General features: G+C 47.2%; 2 protein-coding genes across 2 annotated transcripts in view; one reads left to right on the top strand and one right to left on the bottom strand.

Moving 5' to 3' along the window:
• DDX11 (DEAD/H-box helicase 11) overlaps positions 1–901 on the bottom strand; it is a 1,280,855-nt gene extending 1,279,954 nt beyond the window's left edge. The window contains exon 1 of the mRNA XM_044087617.1: positions 692–901. The gene's annotated coding sequence lies outside the window, so the exon portion shown is untranslated. The remainder of the gene's footprint in view (positions 1–691) is intronic.
• A 735-nt stretch (positions 902–1,636) lies between these two features.
• FKBP4 (FKBP prolyl isomerase 4) overlaps positions 1,637–20,730 on the top strand; it is a 514,476-nt gene continuing 495,382 nt past the window's right edge. Inside the window, exon 1 of the mRNA XM_044087184.1 lies at positions 1,637–1,919. Within this exon, the coding sequence (XP_043943119.1) occupies positions 1,827–1,919 (93 nt within the window). The 5' untranslated portion in view covers positions 1,637–1,826. The remainder of the gene's footprint in view (positions 1,920–20,730) is intronic.

A 20,730-nucleotide genomic window follows, 5' to 3' on the forward strand; every position in this document is an offset into this window, starting at 1 on the left:
ACACCTACCCAACATTACTGTTTAATACCCTGATCCTACCCTAAAGTCCACATCACTCCCTAAACCCAAGACTCCCTTCCCCCTCCCTAAACCTAAATTCCTGCTTGCTTCATCACAAACCAGTATTGGACAGGGTTTGGATGGAGTTTGATACTGCTCAACAGTGCAAGAGATAACTAACTATATTATAGCTCTTCATTTCCTCTCAACAGCATTTCAACCTCACTTTGAGAGCAAAGTCATCATTTTGTCTCACAAAAATTCTACTCCTCCTTGAACAGATTTGTCAAATAGGGTTAGTGAGTTTAAGCAACACACTGACAAACAATAGTCAATCCCATCGATCATGTAACACATTTAATCCTGCGGAGAGTTTCCAAAAAGTGTTAAGAAATATCACACACATTTTGTAAGAAAATCTATACTCTTGAGATTTAAAACTGAGAGCTATTGTTTAACATGATTACTACATGCACAAGTTCTGCGATTCATTGCAGCATTCAAAAGCAACGTTTGTTTACCATGCCCAACGTCTTGTTTTACCAAGGAAAGGACTGTTCTGACAGTGGATGTCTAGTGTCGCCCACTGTTTGGATCCCTTAACATACTCCTAAATTAATACCTTCCAAAAAGTTAGAACTGCAAACTATACACCAACAAGACGATCAGATAACGTACAAGTGGAACTCACCTACAATTTACAACTACAATCCAAAAGACGTTTCTTATTATAGATCGCGACTATATAAGGAAACCAAAAACATCCAACTATGTGAAAACCTCTACCAGTACTGTATAAATAAATAATCACAAATCCTCCCGCCTTTCGCATAACCCACCCTAAACTCCTCCTCTGACATAATTTCAAAAAGAAAACAAGGAAGTACTTCCCCTTTTAGAATAAAGCCATGTGCGCCGGCTTGCTGGAGACGGAAGAAGTCAAAATATACGCCCATTTGTCTGTTTTGTGGCGGGTGGTGTTAGGGAGTATCAATAAAGTTATCTTGTTTAGAGACTAGTTGCTATTGGTATAAACGTAACGTGTATCAGGGCCAAGACTAAATTATTCGGGATATATCTTCGCAGTGGCATCTTTTTTTACATAAAATTTGTATTACGTGTTTTGTTAAAGAAAATTGTGTAGCTTGTATACACTTAAGTTTATAATTAAATTAAAAAATGTTGCATTTGCTGTGAGAAATTAAAAGTTAGTGCACTGAATCCAAATGGACCATTTCAGAGTGAGTCCGGTAAAATAAACGTAGCAGTTGATAATAAGATGTGTTTTATTTGGTTTGTGTTGTTTCATGTTGAAACAATGAATGGATGAACATACAAAGAAAAAAGGAAAATTCCACAAAAACTGGCAAGTGAAAAGTTGGATGACAAAATAAAAACAGTACTACAATATTAAGTGTTTATCGCCAGGTCTATACATTTATGCTTGCTGCAATGCTTAACAAAATAGAAATTATATCCCACCGTCGTGTATTATATTAAAAAAAATAAACTGCACCGCTTCGTGTTGCTTGTTTAGTACTGCACTTTTTAGCATACCCCTACTCGCTTTCTTTCATTCTCTGGAAAGTTCGTTGCCCTTCCCCCTTGCGGGGGATTTAAGTACCGGGCAGTTGCCATGCTTGACTCGTCACTTATTAGGGGACGTCTGGTGTAATCAAATGGTTGAGATGTTTGGGGAGTTGTGTTGTTAATAATTGCGCAGGAAGTCCAAATTAAATGGTTAAAAACGTGAACTTGTTAGCACTTACTCACTATATGTAGTTTTGTCTGTATTGTGTTCATTTTTTGTTAAGTGGTTTAAAAAGATGACTGCAGAAGAGGAGAAAAACGTGGGCCAGGAACCAGTCTCCACAGAAGGAGAGGACGTAACTCTCAAAAAAGATGGGGGAGTTTTAAAGGTAATTTTTGTAATGCATGCTATTTTTTTTTTTTTTTTTTTTTTTTTTAAAGCTTGATGATCCTTTAGAACGTGCAGGGATTGCTATTATTTTGTTTTTGATATTTACAGGCCACAAAGTAAAATGTATTTGTAATGTGGCAGGATTTAAAAGTTCTTTTACTCTAGACCTGTAAGTTAGAGCAGAATAGTAACATCACTTCTGTCAGATTGGAGCAGTGATCGTACCATTAAATGAAGTGCCTTCTTTTCCCGGTTTAAGATGGCATTTTCTGGAGATAGTGTGAGTGCGGAGTAGTTTCGGACCTAGTCATTACACTAGATAGGTGTGTTGGAATGGGGAGTGATGCTGGGTATAGGATTAATGTCAAGCAGGTTAAGTCCCTGTTTCCAGATCCAAGTGTTTTCTGATAGTATATTGTGTTTTGGGGTATATTATTAATGTATTGAACAAATCTGGGAGTTTGTCAGAGCTTCTGGGAAAATGGATTAGTCGCGTTTATGGGTTGTCATTCAGTGACAGTATCACGTGGAGAGCTAGCATAGCATTAGATTATGGGTGCTCCCTGTCATTGGTCCTGAGGATGCAGGGGGATGTAAAGGAAGTGGTCTGAAAGTGGGTTTGGTTTTATTCTGGAAGGCCGGTCAGGTGGGAATTATTAGGAGTTGTGGTAGGACTTAGTTGTATGCAGCACTTTTTTTTTTTTTTTTTTTAAGGGTATTTTATTCTATGACCCAAGAAGTGGCTTGGTTAATCTGTGAATGTGAAAAGTGCAAATATAAAAATGGTCAATGAGCTACAAGTATGGGTGGTGGCTAATTTGGGCTTTGGTGTTCACTCTGTTTTTGTGAACTGGGTAGCTGCCTGCATAGATTTATGGGCCTTGGCGGTAATATCTTGGCATTTGGTGTAGATTTTGCTGTAGCATAGAATACTATGTTTTGTTGCTATGCAATGGAGACTGGGTATTTTGGCTGTAACTGTTCTATACTCCTCTACAAATCACCCCTAACTTTCTATACTCCTCTACAAATCACCCCTAACTTGAACCTTCCCTGATCATTTTCATTTCCAAGAATCCCCCCCCCCCATAGTTCAGGCTGTTATAGGCTAACATTTTCTCCTTTGTAAACTTGTTTGCGCAAAAATGTTATTTCCTTTAACACATTCGAAAACAAATGACGTTCTTGCTGATATTCAACATGATTTTAAAACTTGACTCGCTTTCAGCAGTCGGCACAGTTATGTTACTGGCCCTTGAAGTGCTAACTGTAAGCATTTGTTTATTGACATCACACAACTGGAGTTTTTCACCCTTATGTTATGTTCTGTAATGATTTTATTCTTTTGGTACTTCCCTGCACTATATGAAGAGAGACATAATTGAGCTGTCGGAGTATGTGGCCCAGGCAGGTATGACCGTAGCCCTAAGCAGTATCCCACCTTCACCAAGAATGATACTACAGTACCAACACAGTAATTGACTTCAATAATTGGCTTAGTTTCTGCTGTCATTCCAAGGGGATCCAGTATCTGTCTACCTTGGATGACATGGTTAACAGGCACTTGTCACCCCTGGGATTCAGGATTCTGGCCAAGGCTCTTGCCTCCCCCATTGTGCCTTTTTAGCAATGTCCCACATCAAATTTTCCAACATAAATGATCTGTCAAAAATAAAATATTGACTGTCATGCTTCTTAACGCTAGGAGCCTTAACCTGAAAATGCACTCATTGGAGGCTGTCCTAGCACTGGAAGATGCTGACATCTGTGCAGTTATGGAAACTTGGTTCAAGCCTGCAGAGAGCACTCTGCCTTACCAGGCTATACCTCATTCCACACATCCCAACCGTAAAATGAGGTTGGGAAGACGAAGGGTGGTGGAATTTCTATTTTCATTAAAGACGAGCACACTTCCAGACTGGTTTGCCAGCATGATGCACTAAAACATCTCCAGGTCCATTTGACAATTGGCAAGACAGTTATCCAAGTTATAGCTAGCTGTAGACCCCCCCCCCCCCCCATGACTTCGGACAACCACTTCTACCTGGACCTACTTGAGTCCAAGGTACCTCCCCTGATCCTTGGTGACTTAAACTACCCTTCCATAAACTGGGTGAACTATTGCTGCTTTAATGAACTCACCCAACGATTCCTTGATTTCATCACTTCTAACGCACTAGACCAGCTTGTCTCATCCCCTACAAGGGGGGATAGCATTCTAGACTTGGTTCTCACCAACATGGGTGACCGCAGCACTACCCCCATAGTAGGTTCTTCCCTGGTGATATCGGATCATCAGTCTGTCCAGTCCAAATGCCCCCCCCCCAGCCATAACCAGGCAAAAAAAACTTCTCAGATACTGACTACACCCTTCTAAGGGAGGGTATCAGTAGGTTCACACTGCCCCCCCCCAGGATGCAGACAAATATGTCGAACAGTATGCCAGTGTAGTATACAAGTGGTTGTATAACTGCATGAACTCAGCTATACCCAACAGAACCAAAACCTGTGCCTCAAGGAATCACAAACCCAAGTGGTGGATATCAACAGGCTTTACAACAAAAGGAAGAAATTTTTGTCCAAGGGTAAAAAGGTACAAATTCCCAATTGGAAAAGCTCCCTCCTTAGCTTCAACAAGCAAATTAGATCATTGGTGAAAACCTCCAAAACCAATCGTGAATTGAAACTAAGGCTAACCACAAAGCCTTTCAGTTACATCAGAAACCTCCATGTCAAAGCACAGGTTTGTTCCAAATTGGTTCTTAATGGTACCACTTACACTGATCCTGTTGACTTGGCCAACCTGCTAGCAGATAGGTTCAATGCAAACTTCACCCCCCTGTTCTCCCAAAGGCCCATTCGACATCCCCAGTACTTGCCTCACACATCAAATCTCCATAGATAAAGTGTTAAAGGCCTTATCCAAGGCAAAGAACACAGCTTCCATGGGACTGGATTGTATAGGTTCATAGGTAGGTAGGTATTAGGCTATCTGCCTGAATGCATTTATAAGCCTCGCTGGAATGTGTTGGCTTTCGCCACCCCCTTAGATTACTTCCCTGTGCCTCTGTCCAGCAGAGCCATTGAAGTGATCCTTGAGGTAAACTTTGTTTCCCATCTACTCATCGAGGTTTCTCTTGAAGAGGGTTGGCGAGGAGCTCTGCCTAATGTACTTTGGAATCCTGTTCAGAGCATGGGAAGTCTCTGGGACATGAATCTATCCCTCCAGCACGTCCTATTTATTGTTGTGGTGTGGTTTAGATCCCTGGAGCGTGTGGCTCGAGGGGATATGGTTTTCTTTAGGTGGAGCATGTCCATCAATTCTGGGTTGGACATGACCTTGTATGTCAGGCAAAGATCACCTCTGAGTAGGCAGTATGCAACTGAGTACAGCTGGAGCTTCTTCAGTCGAGCTGCATGGGGCATCTGCTTGAGGCCAGTGATCCTCTTGGTGAGGTACTTCTGTGGTCTTTCCAGTTGTTGCAGTGTCTTGTAAGGTACATCCCAAATGGGGCATTGTACTCTATGATGGGTCTGAGTGATGCATAGAGAGGGGTGCAATGACCTCTCTTTTTTTCGATCTGGATGCAAGCCCTTTTGTGATTAAGTGGGCCACATAGAAGGATTTTCTAACCAATTTGGCAATGTGATTATCAAAGGAGAGGTTACTATCTACTTGGGTCCCCAGATCCCTTATGTTTTCTGTATTTAGGGGGCTACCACCTATGTGGTAGTTTGTGGGTACTTTTTTTTTTCCCAAAGGGGAGGACTATGCACTTTTTGGCGTTTAGCTTGAGGCCATGGTTTTGACACCAGGTATCTCTTGGTGAGACCCTTTTGGAGGATGTCTGTCAGCCGGAGAGTCCGTTATAGCCCCTAGTTTGCAGTAGTCTGCGAACTTGGTTAGCCATAGTCCTCTGCTTGCCTGTACCTCTGAGAAGTATATGCTGAACAGGAGGGGTTATAGGACTGAGCCCTGAGGAATGCCACTTGTAACTGGTTTAGAGTCAGACCTAGCTCCTGCAACTCTTACCATTTGGGTTCTGTCCGTGAGCCAGTTTGCAATCCATCTCGTGACATAGGGGTTTATGTTCAGGCTGGTGAGCTTGTCTATAATACCGGAGTGGGGACTGGTGTTGAAGGCCTTTGCAAGGTCTAGGTAGGCTGTGTGGATCACCTTTCCCTCGTCTATAGCCTTGGTAACTAGTCCACCAGGTTTAGGAGGCATGATCTGCCCTTAAAGCGAAACTGGGTAGGGTCCAGTGTTTAGAGGTTTCCAATGTCTCTGTTAACGAGATCCATGATGATGTGCTCCATAGCTTTGCAGACCAAGCTAGTCAGGCTTGTAGGGCGATAATTCCTGGGGTCTGTTGTGGCTCCACCTTTGTGGAGCGGAATAACTGTTGCTGTCCGCCACTCTGTGGGCATGTAGCCTGTGGAGAGGCTGAGTTTAAATGGTCTGTTTAGGTGAGGGGTTAGTTTATCTTTGAGCTAGTGTAGGATGCAGCCTGGGACACTGTCCGGTCCCATTGATGCTGTGTTTTTTGGCTTTGGAGAGGGCTGTTTTAACCAGAATGTCTGTGATTTCAGGGTCATTCTTCTGGTATAGTTATGGGCCGTTTTGGGGGTGAGAGGGGGGTGAAGTTTGCACTGAACCTGTCTTGTCAGGATGTTTGCTATATCGGTCGTTTGTGTATTTTGTGCCATTCTGCACTAACTCCGAGCAGATCTGAGAATTGCCACTTAGATTCTTGACATAGCTAAAGAATGCCTTGTGGTTATCTTTGGAGTCAATGGCAATTTTTCTTTTGAAGCTAGCCTTGGACGATTTTATGAGGGAACGTAGTTTTTTGCTGATACTGATCAGGGATGTCTTCCCTTCTTGGGGATTTTACGCTTTCTGTACTAGTTTCCTCTTTCTATTGTATAGCTTGTTTATGGCAGGGGTTCTTTTTCTTGGAGAAGTGAGTCTTGGTTTTGTTTGGAATAGCATGATCCATGCATTCTTGTAGGTGCCTGTAGAGTGCATTAGTAAAGGATTTTGCAGCTTGGACAGTGTTGTCCTTTAGCATGGGGGCTTTGAAACTTCCCACCTCGGTCTTAAGTAACGTGAAGTTTGCTTTTGAAAATTTTTTCACGGTTGTTTCTTTGACTGGGGGGTGGGATGTGGATATCCACAGTGATTAGTTTAGTTTATGGTCAGATCTAACCAGTGAGGGGTTGACCTCCAGTGTGGAACATTGAATTCCCATGTTGGTGTTGACCAGGTCCAATATGTTGTCACCTCTGGTGGGGGTGTTGACCAATTGATCCAGGGCGTTTTGAGTTTATAAATTCTAGGAAATGTTGGGCAAGGGAGTTTGTACTTGAGTAGTTTTCCCAGTTAGTTTGAAATTGTAATCACCCAATATCAGGGTGTTTGGTAGGACCTTTGTTTCCAGGAATGCAGAGTGGGGGTCCTGGGACATGGTGGGTGATCTGTAGCAAGCTATAGTTTGAATAGCAGTTTTGCCTGTTAGTTGCACGTGGATGATCTCTGAAGTATCATGCTGTGCCACTAACCTGGAGGTGTGGGTATCCTTGATGAATATGGATACTCCCCTGCCTTTTGTATTTCGGTCCGGGTTTTGTGGCCAAAATGTATGGTATGAGTTGTAGCCTGGTAGTGCTGGGGTGCTCTCTGGAGCCTTAAACCAGGTTTCCGTTACTGCACATATATAGATTTTCTTCATATTGAGGAGTTCCTCGAGTGAGTGCATTTTGAGGTTTAGATTTCTGGCATTGAGTAGCATTACCCTCAGTTTTTGTTACTTTGTGCTATTTACGGCGGTGGGTTTGTCTTTTGAGCCTTGCCACCCCCATAGTGCCTTTTTTTTTTAGGCAAGAGCCTTGGCCAGTATTCGAAAGCCTAAGGGTGACAGGTGCAAGCTGTGTCTATTGAAGCAGCGTGGCTTGTCGAGCATGTCATCCCAGGCTGACCGACACTGGATCCCCTTTGAATGACACCAGAAGCTTAGCCAATTGTTGAAATTGATTGCGGTGTCTAACCACTTTATTTCTTATGTTTAACAACTATAACAGAGAGTCCCTATCAGTAAACCTAACAATCAAATGTTGAATTTCATTGTCAAAATGTTTGTCTGATATTATTCATGAGCCTTACCATCTGACCCATGACAAATGTCCTTTTTGATGAAATGGGTGACTGCTATCAAAATGAAGGTAGGCATTTTAAAAAGTGTCCTTCCTTCCTGAAAATGTTAGAGGGATAACATTCAATCTGAAGTAGGAGATTCATTTGTCTGCAACCTGTGGGTTATGGATCCGATATCTGATCCGAACCGGCATGGTTAACCAGCTATGGATCCAAGCTCTCAGCTCCTCCCCTCACCCATAATGCCCTGCTCTCCCTACATGACCTCAGATCTAGTTTGCCGCGCTGGTGACCAGATTGGTGTTCCTAAGCTCTTCACCTAAGTGTATTTTTCAAGTGTTTAGAGAGTTAAATTTTGAAATTTTGTGTAAAAGTTGTGTGAAAGTTTAGGTTTCCCTTTTACTTATTATACTTTTTAAGTGTTTTAATTTTACTTATTTCCCTCCCCTCGCTGGTAGCGTAGTGTGTGTTTGGGCCTGTTGTGTGGTTTTGTTACTTTTACTTTTCCTTTAGTTTAAGTAACTTTAGTACTTTGGGATGTCTGAACAACCCAAAGCTGTGTTCTCTAAGTGCTCCGGGTGTGGCCATAAGCTTTCCCCTGCTGATGGCCACACTCGGTGCGTTGAACACCTCACTTCTGGATGTTCCATTTGTGCAGGGTTCAACCCCAGGGCATTGAAGGAGCGGAGGTCCAAGCTTGTCTTGGCGGGTCTTTTGCCCCCGGACTCGGCTCCGGCCTCCGCTCCTTCAGGGGTAACCGTTTCTACGGTTGTCTCCTCTCCGGCTACCCCTCCTCCTCCTGGGACTCTACCTCTGTAGTGGTTCGGAGAAGAGGGAAGCTAGAAAGAAGGACCGGAGGGAGAAGCACCATAAGTGGCGGGCCGAGACCTCTGTTTCGGCCCCGCCAGCCAAGCGGGCTTCTCCTCCGGCCTCCTTGTCTGCTGGTTCTCCCCCTCCTCGGCTCCGGTCACCTGTGTGTTTTTCACTGGAACCTGAGGAGGAGGAGACCCGATCTCCGTCGAGGCTATCCAGGAGGCACTCTAAGCCTACCTCGGTGGCCTCGTCGAGATCGACCTATAGCCTGTCAGACGCTGATCTGGACCGGATGATGAGAAGATTCATCCAGGCCCAGATGCAGATGGGAGTGCTCTTGCCTCCCCCCCCCCCCCTCTGGGGGGGAGCTCGACCCCTTTCTTTAAACCAATTGCTCCTTCTCCGACCCGCTACCCGGGTTCGGAGCAGTTGGAGCCGGGGGTGGGTCGGCGCCGATAGTACTTGGTACTTCGGATCCGACCCTGCCCTCGAGTGCTTCGGATCCGACCCTGCCCTCGAGTGCTTCGGATCCGACCTCTCGGAGCCTGGATCTGAGCTTCGGATCCGGGGGGATCAGTGCTCCTGCGGCGCCGTCTGTTGGAGCGCACTGTCCTTCGGATCCGGCGCTTGGCTCGATCCACTCGGATCCGAGGGGGGGCCGATTGTCAGATCCTTTGGTCGAGGTCGGCTCCCCTTCGGCTTTTGATGTAGTGGAGAGGGCCCTGTTGAGGGTCTCCGGACCCCCGGCACTTGCTTCGCTCCGCCGCTCCATCTGCACTGGGTCAGTCTTCCACCATCCGGCCCTTGGGACAGCCCGCTCCTTTGCCCCAAGCTGTTCCCCTGGAACAGGTCACTGTTTTCGAGGAGTCCTCTGACAGCCCCCCGGAGGATGTTCCCCGCAAACATACGTGCAAAAGGAGGCACATTGACTCCCCTGAGTCTCTCACAGAAGACTTGGAGGAAGGGGAAGGCTCCCCAAGATCACCCCCCGAGGATGTCTCATTTGGAGACATCATGGAAATGCTCCGCATAAGGGGGGGGGGGTGGTCTGCCCCCAAGTCTTCCTCGGACGAGTCCGTGTTCTTGGAGGCATTTGAAGCGGGCCCGTCTACCTTTTGGGTGTCCCCTCCTGCCGACCCCCTGGTGGACCTCATTACCACCAGGGCGTGGAAGGAACCGGACACCGTGGAGCCAATCCCAAAAAGGCCCGACCGTATTCTCAGTCCCCCGGCTGACCGTGCCCATTGGAGTAAGGGGCCTCCGGTAGATGCCATGTTGACGGTGGCGGCCACCAAGAGGGAACTTGCTCAGGAGAGTCCTCAGTCCATCCCGAGCAAGGAGTCTCGGATGATGGACCGCTTGGGGAAGCGGATGTTTAGTTCAGCGACCTTCTCAGTGAGGGCGCTGAACTACCTGGCACATGTGATTAGGATGCAGCGATCTTATAAAAGAATACGCTGCATCCCCCCCAGAGTCCATGTCGGAGGAGGACAAAGTGCTGCACTCCACCCGTATGGCCACTCTCAGGTCCGTCACTAATACCTCTATGCGGCTACTGTCCCATGCTACGGAAGGTGCCGCTTAGAGCCGCAGGAGCAGGCCTAGTTACTAGGCGCCAGGCCTGGCTCCGCCATTGTGATTTCTGAGCCCTTCAAGGCGTCATTTGCGAACGCCCTTCGATGGTTCTGCCCTCTTTGGCAAGGGTGTTCGTGACACTTTGACCCAGAGCGAAGGACGGAAGATGCTGTCTGCCGTCGAATCCGCTTCTCTGCACCCCAGAGGCCCTATTCTAGGATCCAAAAGGGTCAGAAGAAGATGTGGTTCCGAAGTCGCAGCAATCCCAGCCTGCTCGGACAACCAGTCCTTCCGTGGCAGAGGAGGACAGGGAGGACGCCGCCTAGGGGCAGAGGGGCTCCCAGGAACTTCGGGTCCAGAGAACCTTTCTCTGAATCAATCCCGCTGCAGCCCTGAGGGGTTGCCCGGCTGCTCCACTCTCGAGGCAGTCGGGGACGTTGAGCACCTAGCGGCATGGGAGTGCATAACATCAGACGACAGGGTCCTCTAGATCATATCCAGTGGATACGCAATCATCTTTCTTCACTTGCCAAAATTGAAGTCCCTCCCCCACGTTCCACCTGGTCAGTGGGAGGCCGCTTTGGCAGAAATTGTCCATCTGCTAAATAAAAGAGCCATCCAGCCCGGCCCCCAGACCAGATCGGATTAGGGTTCTATTCCAGGTTCTTTTTAGTGCCAAAAAAGACGGGGGATCTAAGACCAATTTTAGACCTTTCTCTTTTGAACCTGGCAGTTCCCAAGGAGAAATTCCAAATGGTTACATTGCAGTCTATTCTCCCCCTTCTGGGAGAAAACCACTGGATGTGCTCCATAGACCTCAAGGATGCGTACTACCACATACTAATGGACAGGCGCTCCAGGAGGTTTCTCCGCTCCGGCTGGGAGCCAGTCACTACCAATTCGGTCCTTCCCTTTGGTCTCACCACAGCCCCCAGGGTGTTCACCAAGTATTAGCAGTGGTAGCGGCCCACCTGAGGCTTCAGGGGTGCAGGTCTTTCCTACCTGGACGACTGGCTTCTCACCGCCCCAACAAGGCATCTACTTCTCTTGGCGAGACTCCTTTCTCCATCTTGCTCCACGCCTGGGCATCACGATAAACACAAAAAAATCCAACCTAGCACCCACGCAGCTCATAGACTTTATAGGTGCCAGGTTAGACACGAGGAGATTGAGAGCCTTCCTCACAGCGGACAGAGTGCAAAGCCTACAACTCCAGGTGCGGGCCATTCTCCACTCAAGCTCAGTTCCGGCGGAGTTGGTCCTGAGGGCCCTAGGGTCCATGGCGGCAGCGATAGCGCTTCTTCCTCTCGCCAGGTTCAATATGCGTATCCTTCAATGGACACTCATGGTTCAGTGGTCGTATCTTGCTGTTCCTATGCATCATCCCATTGCGATCAGCAAAGCGTGCAGGCGGTCCCTCCTGTGGTGGCTACACTCTCCAGATCTCCACGGAGGCCGCCCCTTTTGTGCCTCTCCCCTCTCGCCACGGTGACCACGGACGCCTCCCGCCTCGGGTGGGGGGGGCATTTTGCAGGCCGGATGGTCCAAGGCACATGGGACGATTCAGAGACCTCACTGCATATCAATGTTCTAGAGATGAGAGCAGTGCTCTTAGCGTTGCTAGCACTTCAGGCCTTTCTCCCCTTGGGAACAATTGCGATTCAATCGGACAACATGTCTGTTGTCTGGTATATCAACAAACAGGGAGGAACCAGATCTTACCCCCTTTGTCGAGAAGCCATGAGAGTGTGGGAATGGGCAATCTCCACCAACCGCTTTCTCATAGCAACGCATATTCCGGGTCGGTCCAACATCCTGGCGGACAAACTCAGTCGCACCATTCTCACCCCCTGCGAGTGGTCTCTCAATACTCAGGTAGCAGAACGCATCTTCGCACAGTGGGGAACTCCTTGTTGCGATCTTTTTGCATCTCCCTCAAAACACCAAATGCGACAGTTTTTTCGCTCTGATACCTCCCCCCGGAGGTTCCCCAAGAGACGCTCTGGTGCATGCTTGGCCACCCGGTCTTCTTTATGCTTATCCCCCCTTGCCTCTGATGCTCTAAGTTCTTCAGAAAGCCTCTCGGTTGGGGTGCAGAATGATCCTCATTGCTCCATTTTGGCCTCGACAGATCTGGTTCCCCTTCCTAAGGTCTCACTCAGTGAATCCTCCTTGGATTCTAGATCCCATTCCGGATCTGATATCTCATCCATCCCACTTATCTCCTCCGAACCTGGACAACCTGAAGCTGACCGCTTGGCTGCTCCAGTTCCACTCCTGATCAGGACTCCCGGTATTTCGTCTCCTGTTAAGGCCATCCTGGTGGCAGCTCATAAGCCATCCACTAGGAAAGTCTACCGTAGCAAGTGGAAACGGTTCTCTTTGTGGGCGGAGCGGCAAGGCCTAAACCCCTTCACAGTTCCTCTCCCTTTGGTGCTTGACTTCTTAACCACTATTTTTAATGATGGTGCCAGCAGTTCCACGGTCAAAGTACAACTTGCGGCAATTTCTCATTATCACATTGGTCATGACTCCAGTCCACTGATGTCTGCCAAATTGTGTAAGATTTTCCTTAAAGGTACTTTTCTTCTCAGGCCCCCTATTAAGCAAGCGGTTCCTCCTTGGGACCTTTCCTTAGTTCTTCAGGCCTTGACCGCCCCCCCCCTTCGAACCGGCGGCTACGGTAGATCTGAAATTCTTATCTTTCAAGACCGCCTTCTTAGTAGCCATTACTTCGGCCAAGAGAGTCTCAGAACTTCAAGCATTATCAGCTAAACCTCCTTACTTGGTCTTTCATCCGGACCGTGTTTACCTCAGGACCAACCCGTCCTTTCTTCCTAAGGTAGCTTCTGAAGCAAACATAAATCAATCCATTAACCTCCCTGTTTTCTTCCCTAAATATCAAAACAAGGGTGAATACAAGCTTCACTCCTTAGACGTTCACAGGCAACTTAGATTTTATTTAAACAGGATGGCTGGTCATAGGCAATCCGACCAGTTGTTCATTTCCTTTGCTAAATTTAATTTGGGCAAGCCAATTTCCAAAGTCTCATTATCTCGCTGGATTTCACAATGTATCTTACTAGCTTATCAAGCTTCGGGAAGGCCCGCACTGGAGGGTGTACATGCCCATTCAACCCGGTCAGTCTCTACCTCGGCAGCCTTTAAGGCTAGGATTCCTCTAGATGATATTTGTGCAGCAGCCACGTGGGCTTCATCTCATACCTTTATTTCCCACTACAAGTTGGATCTTACATCTAGGGTAGAGCATCCTTTGGCTCAGCGGTGCTCCGGAATATCCTTCCATGATGGCCGCCCAAGATTCAGGTAGCTGGGGACTCTGTCCCACAGGTTGCAGACAAATGAATCTCCTACTTCAGATTTAGAAGTTATGTACTCACCATAACGTTCCATCTGAGTAGGTGTATTCATTTGTCTGCAACCATCCCACCCTCCTATCCCCCTGGCCTTTCAGTTTCCTGCATATGTTGTGTTACCCTTTTCAGGGTGTTTATGCTGTTGGCAAACTCGATCTGAGGTCGTGTAGGGAGAGCAGGGCATTATGGGTGAGGGGAGGAGCTGAGAGCTTGGATCCATAGCTGGTTAACCATGCCGGTTCGGATCCGATATCGGATCCATAACCCACAGGTTGCAGACAAATGAATACACCTACTCAGATGGAACGTTATGGTGAGTACATAACTTCTAATTATCAGGCTTTCTTATCTGATAAGCTGTCCAAGTAGTTAATCTTGTTAACACTAAGTATAAATAACCAAAGGATAAACAAGTCACCAACAAACCTGAAGTATCCATGGACCAACAACTGAAAATACAGGGTTAATGCGACCTATTTCTCCTACAGCTAACACCATGTTGGCAATGAGTGCCATTCTTCTAACATATTCAGGAACAAGATTTTTTCAAATGTCTACCTTTATTCTGATAGCAGTCACCCCTTTCATCAAAAAAGGTCTGTTGTCAAGGGCCAGATGGTCGGGCTATCAACAATAAAATCTGATAGATACTTTAACAATGAAATCCCACATTTGATTGGAACGGTTACTGATGGGGGCTACCCGTTGCAGTTCTTGGACATCATAAGAAGGGACACCAGTGACCTTTTTTCCCCCCATTTTGAAAATCAAGCCAGTTTCTCTGTCACTGGATTTTGCTGAAGGCGGGAGTGTTACTAATTTTGATAGGTCTATCCCTATCTTTTCCATTCCGTATAGTGTGGCTGCCTTTTTTTTTTACAGTACTGTCATCAGATTGTTTTGGGATATAGTTTTTCTAGTGAAATCAAGAAACTGTTACTGGTCACGCCAGTGATTTGTTTTCTCAGAGTAGGAATATTAAATCTCTTGGAAATACCAGGTAGTAGAGATAGCTCAAGGAGGGTACAAGGATGACTGCACATGTGGGGCCTGCAATTTCTGCGGGTTTATCAATAAGGGTCATTTATGTTTCAGTGGAGAATTTCTTAAGAACTAGCCCATCCCAGGAGGTGCAAGTGCAGTACCTCCCTTATGGTTTATCTTGCCTCATGCAGTTCATGTACTGCTTTTTACATTGGGGGGGGGGGGGATTAGAAAACCTAAAAAATTGGGAGCACGTCTATATTAAATGTAGAAAAACACTGAATGCCTTGCATAGGAATACTATTGACTACACCAATTTTTTTTTTTTTTAAGGGTTTGACATTTTTATCATCAACAGTGTAACAGCTGCTAGTTTTAGTGGAGATGCTGGCAGTCTGAGTGGAAAGAACTAATGTGAGAGTGTTCAATCTCGCCTTTGTTCTTACACATGGGTTCGGAGCCGATCCTCGGCTCCGTGCCGGCCGACTGCAAGCTCTGCATCGAGAAGAAGCTCGAGGACATCTAATACCCACAATCCCCCTCTGCCTTTACCTCAGATCTAGTTTGCCGCTGCTGCATTCGCATCGCTGGAGGCTAGCTCGAGGGTTTTCAGATAAGATTTAACTTTCTTTTTGTTAAATTTTCAAGAGAACTTGTTTAAGAACACTAGTTATTGTAGTTAGTGTATGGTGTGTGTGTAGAGAGAGAAATTCTCGGTACCGTTAACTTAGTTTAACTATATAACTGGTATAGAGTTTTTCGGGGCCTACCACCCCTACTTGGATTGACAAACGGACTGACATATCTACCGGATTTGACCCTTTTTTTCTCTGGATTGACTGTTACTGGACTTGACTTTTTTCTCTTACTTCAATATGTCTGAGAAAATGAAATCTGGATTCAAACGTTGCCAGTGTGGCCAAAAGATGTCGGTCACGGACAACCACAGTTCCTGTGTCTACTGCCTTGGCCCTCTCCACTTACAAGAGGACTGTTCTATTTGTCACTCTTTTAGTGGGAGGGTCATGACAGATAGGCAGAGGAAACTGATGGACAGAGGTTTGTTGAAACCCTCTTTCCAGGAGGCTCTGGATGCTTCAGACCAGGCATCCAAATCCTCGAGGGAATCGAAGACGTCGGAGCCCAAGTCATCGGCTCCGAGCTCTTCGGGTAAAGTTAGATCACCGGTTCCACAGACTTCGGGGCCGAGTGTTCAACTGTTGGCAGTTTCCGAGCCTCGAGTCTTGGAACCGGTGACGGAGCTCCCTCCACCGACTCTGTTGAGGTCGGCTCCGTCTTCGATCCCTTCAACTCGTTCTTCCAGGCCCCTTTCTGACACCGATGTGGACCGTGTGGTGCAGAAATTGATGGAGCATACGGCCCTATCCAAGCTTATCTCGGTCTCCTCTCAGTTGATGTCGAGACTTGAAGGCCTGCCACTATCTCCATCTGTTCCTCCTCCGAGACCTGTCCAGTCTTCGGAGCCGGAAGAAGCTGAACTGATGATTGTGGAGCCCTCGGTGCCAGAACCGTCTTTTTCTCGGTCGGCACTGTTCACCTAGACTCCATCCGATCCTGTACTGGAGTCTCGGGCGCCAAGATCCATCCTTGGTTCCGGGACCGAGAGTCGGACCGATGTTTCGGTTCCGACGCTCCCTCTCGGAGCCTCAGCGCGGATCGACTCGGTTCCGTCCTCGGGGTCGGTGCATTCGGTTCCTGTTTTGGGGATTCTTCCCATTTCTTCGGAAACGGGAGATACCTCGACTCGGGACCCGGGGGCCTTCGACCTCATGAGGAAGGTGTTGTCTACCCAGACAACCACATCAGCAGGAACAGCTTCTCCTCCCCACAAAGGACCGTTATCCTCCTCTGCACCCACGGCCACATCCAAGCGTCGGGCACCAGTGTCTCAGCCACCCCTGGAGGGTGCCCCCTCTTCCTCGGAGGCTTCTTCGGATGCTCCCCACGAAGAAGTCCCTAGGAAAAGATTGTGTAAGAGGAGACACTTGGATTCTCCACAAGAATCCTTGACATCTGATACTGACTTAGATGAGTCAGAAGGGTCCCCTAAGTCACCTTCAGAAGATGTCTCTTTTTCTGACATCTTGGAGATCCTAAAACAGAGAGGTGACTGGCAATCCCTCCCCCCTTCTGAGGATGAGTCAGTTTTGCTGAAGGCATTTGGTGCTCGCCCTTCCTCCTCCTGGGTCACTCCACCTTCGATGAGTTAATGGAGTTGATTGCTCAAAGGGCGTGGGAGACACCTGACACGGTGGAACCAGTCCCTAGGAAGCCAAATAAGTACATTACGGCACCACAGGACAAGGCTTACCTCACCAAAGGAGTTCCAGTAGACGCCATGGTGGTGGCAGCGGCCACGAAAAAGGAGATGTCGGAGTCTTCCTCATCTGTCCATCTGCCTAACAAAGATTCTAGGACCATGGACAGATACGGGAAGCGCATTTTCAGTTCAGCGGCTTTCTCTATGCGTTCCCTGAACTATTTGACTCATTTTACACGCTTACAGAGGGATCTAGTCAAAGAGTTGGGGATACCCTCCAGGGTACTACAGATGCTGCTGTTTCAGAGAAAGTTACAGCACATCTCAACACCCTTACATCCATTGTAAACTCGTCCATGAGGCTGATATCCTATGCAGCCGAAGGATCGAGTAGGGCAGCTGCTTCAGCGATTGCTCTTCGTAGGCAATCCTGGATGCGCTTATGTTCGTTTGCGGAAGCCTTCAAGTCTTCCTTTACTAACGCCCCATTTGATGGAGCCACACTTTTTGGCCCTAAAGTAAAGGAGACCCTTACCCGGTGTGAGCAGGAGGGAAAGACTCTGTCTGCTGTCGGAGTCCGTTTTTCCACCCCTTCCAGACCGTACCCCAAAGGGCAACGTGGTGGGAAAATGTGGTTTCAAAACCCCAAGGATCTTTCCCAAACACACAGGGTGATGCCTCTAGAGGCAGAGGGGGGCAGAGGTGGAAGACGCCGCCTGGCGGCAGAGGGGTCCAAAACCAAGGTGACAGGGATAACCTCCTGGCAAACCTTTCAGCACTCCTGAGAGGAGGCCCGACTGTCCTGCTCTGGAGGCAGTCGGGGTCGCTTAGCTTTATACCCTCAGGCCTGGCAAAACCTTTCTTCAGACAATTGGGTAAAAGCGTTGTTACCAGAGGTTACAAAATCCCATTTCTATCCACACCCATTCCAAAGAAAACTCCCAGATGTACCACCCCATCTGCGAGACCCAGCAGCTACAGAAATTTCAAAGCTGCTAGAAAAGAGTCATCCAACCAGTCCCAGCGGACCAAATAGGATTCGAACTTACTCAAGGTTCTTTTTAGTTCCAAAGAAAACAGGGGACTGGAGGCGATTCTGGACCTAAGCCATCTCAACACCTTTGTCAAGAAGGAAAAGTTCAATGGTCACGCTTCAATCGATCCTTCCATTCTTACGGAAGGACGACTGGATGTGCTCGATAGATCTGAAGGACGATACTACCACATCAAAATGGCCAGGGCGTCCAGGGATCATTTGCGCTTCGGCTGGGAGCCAGTCACTATCCGTTTGAGCCCTGCCCTTTGGTCTGACTACAGCCCCCAGGGTCTTCACCAAATGCATGGCAGTGGTAGCGCCTCATCTGAGGCCCTAGGCTTCCAGGTGTTTCCGTATCTGGACGACTGGCTCCTGTCTGCCACCACCAGGCGTCAACTGATACAAGCCAGGGATTACACCCTACAACTTTGTACACACCTTGGAATTTCAGTAAATTTCATGAAATCCTTGCTACAGCCATCACAGCATATCTTATTCATAGGAGCGAATTAGATACGCACCATTTAGTTCTAAAACTTCCTACAGAAAGAATAGTAGCACTTCAAATCAACATTTCCCTTCTGCTATCGTCCAGAAAGTCACCGGCAAAAATTGTTCTGAAAGTCTTGGGTCTCATGGCAGCTTCTCTCATTGCGATACCATTGGGAAGACTGCACATGAGAGTGCTACAATGGCTTCTGTTTGCACAATGGTCATTCCAACAACTTCCACTGACTCACGAAATATTGATAACGAAAACATGCAAATCACACCTAATGTGGTGGTTACAGACTTGCAACCTATCCAGCGGAAGACCATTTGTGCTACCCACCGTCAGCGACGATAACCACGGACGCTTCCCTGATAGGGTGGGGGCATCTTTCAGGGACAGACAGTCCAAGGCTTAATGGACCAATCTGGAGTACAATCTGCACATCAATGTTCTGGAGTTGAGGGCAGTGTTTTTGGCGTTGCAACACTTTGCTCCCCTTCTTCCTCCAGGGACCATTGCAGTTCAGACAGACAACATGTCCGTAGTCTGGTACATAAACAAGCAAGGGGGAACCAGGTCTTACCAACTATGCAGAGAGGCCATGAGAATTTGGCAATGGGCAGAGTCCACCGGTCGCTTTCTGATCGCAACGCACATCCCGGGGTCATCCAACGTCATAACCGACAGGCTGAGCAGGGCAATACTATTGCCTCACGAGTGGTCCCTCAGTCAGTTGCGAGAAGGATTTTTCGCAAATGGGGCCAGCCTACCTGCGATCTGTTTGCGTCTCCAATGAACGCCAAATGCAGGAGCTACTTTGCCCTATTACCCTCCAGGGAAGTCCCAGGGACGCTGGTGCACGATTGGCCCCCGGGTCTCCTATATACTTTTCCTCCATTTCCCCTGATTGCAAAGTTTCTACAGAAAGCCAACAACCTTCAGAGGACTATTATTCTCATTGCTCCGTTCTGGCCTCGTCAAATTTGGTTCCCCTTTCTATTGCATCACCGCATTCGGGGACCTTGGATGCTGGACCCAGAGCCAGATCTACTGACTCACTTGTCAGGAGTTCCTCACCCATCTCTAGAATCTCTCCATCTAGCAGCTTGGCTGCTCCGCTTTCTAGCCAGGTCGGTTCCCCTTACATCGGCGGTTCAAGATATTTTAGTAGCTTCTCATAAAGTTTCCACTACAAAGACTTACACCAGTAAGTGGAAACGTTTTGTCTTTTGGGCAGAGTCACATCATTTAGACCCTGTTATAGCTCCGTTAAACAAGGTTTTAGAGTTCTTGACTGAACTATTTCATGAAGGAGCTTCCCCGGCTACTTAAGAGTACAGTTAGCTGCCATTTCTAACTATCATGTAGAGGAATGTGGTGCGCCTATTATGGCACACAGACTTTGTAAAGCCTTTTTAAAAGGTTCTTTTCATATCAGACCACCAGTCAGAAGTCCGACATCACCGTGGAATTTGAACCTGTTGCTCTCTAAATTGATGTTGCCACCCTTTGAACCAGCCTCAAGTTGCACATTGAAATTTTTGTCATGGAAAACTTTATTTCTAGTGGCCATTACATCTGCTAGACGAGTGTCTGAGCTTCAGGCCCTTTCTGTCAAACATCCTTATTTAATATTTCATTCTGACAGAGTATCCCTCGCACTAATCCATCCTTTCTCCCCAAAGTTTGTTCTTCTAGTAATATTAATCAGTCCATTGAATTACCCACCTTCTTTAAGAACCACTCTAATAAATTGGAGTATATGTTGCACAAACTGGACGTCCATAGACAACTCAGATTTTATTTGGATAGAACAAAAGATCACAGGAAATCTGATCAACTATTTCTAGCCTTTGCTGACAGCAGAAAAGGTCTTGCAGTTACGAAACGAACTCTTTCTAAATGGCTAACTGACTGTATCACATATGTTTATGAGACCTCTGATCAAACATTATCAGCAAAACCCAAAGGACATTCCACCAGATCAGTTTCTACATCTTTGGCTCACGCAGCTCATTTACCACTAGACACTATTTGTGCGGCTGCTACTTGGGCTAAACCACATACATTTATCTCTCATTACAAAGTGGACAGGG

The sequence above is a fragment of the Protopterus annectens genome, chromosome 11.part0 (assembly GCF_019279795.1).
Source record: "Protopterus annectens isolate FY-2018-M chromosome 11.part0, PAN1.0, whole genome shotgun sequence".
Classification (NCBI taxonomy): domain Eukaryota; kingdom Metazoa; phylum Chordata; order Ceratodontiformes; family Protopteridae; genus Protopterus; species Protopterus annectens.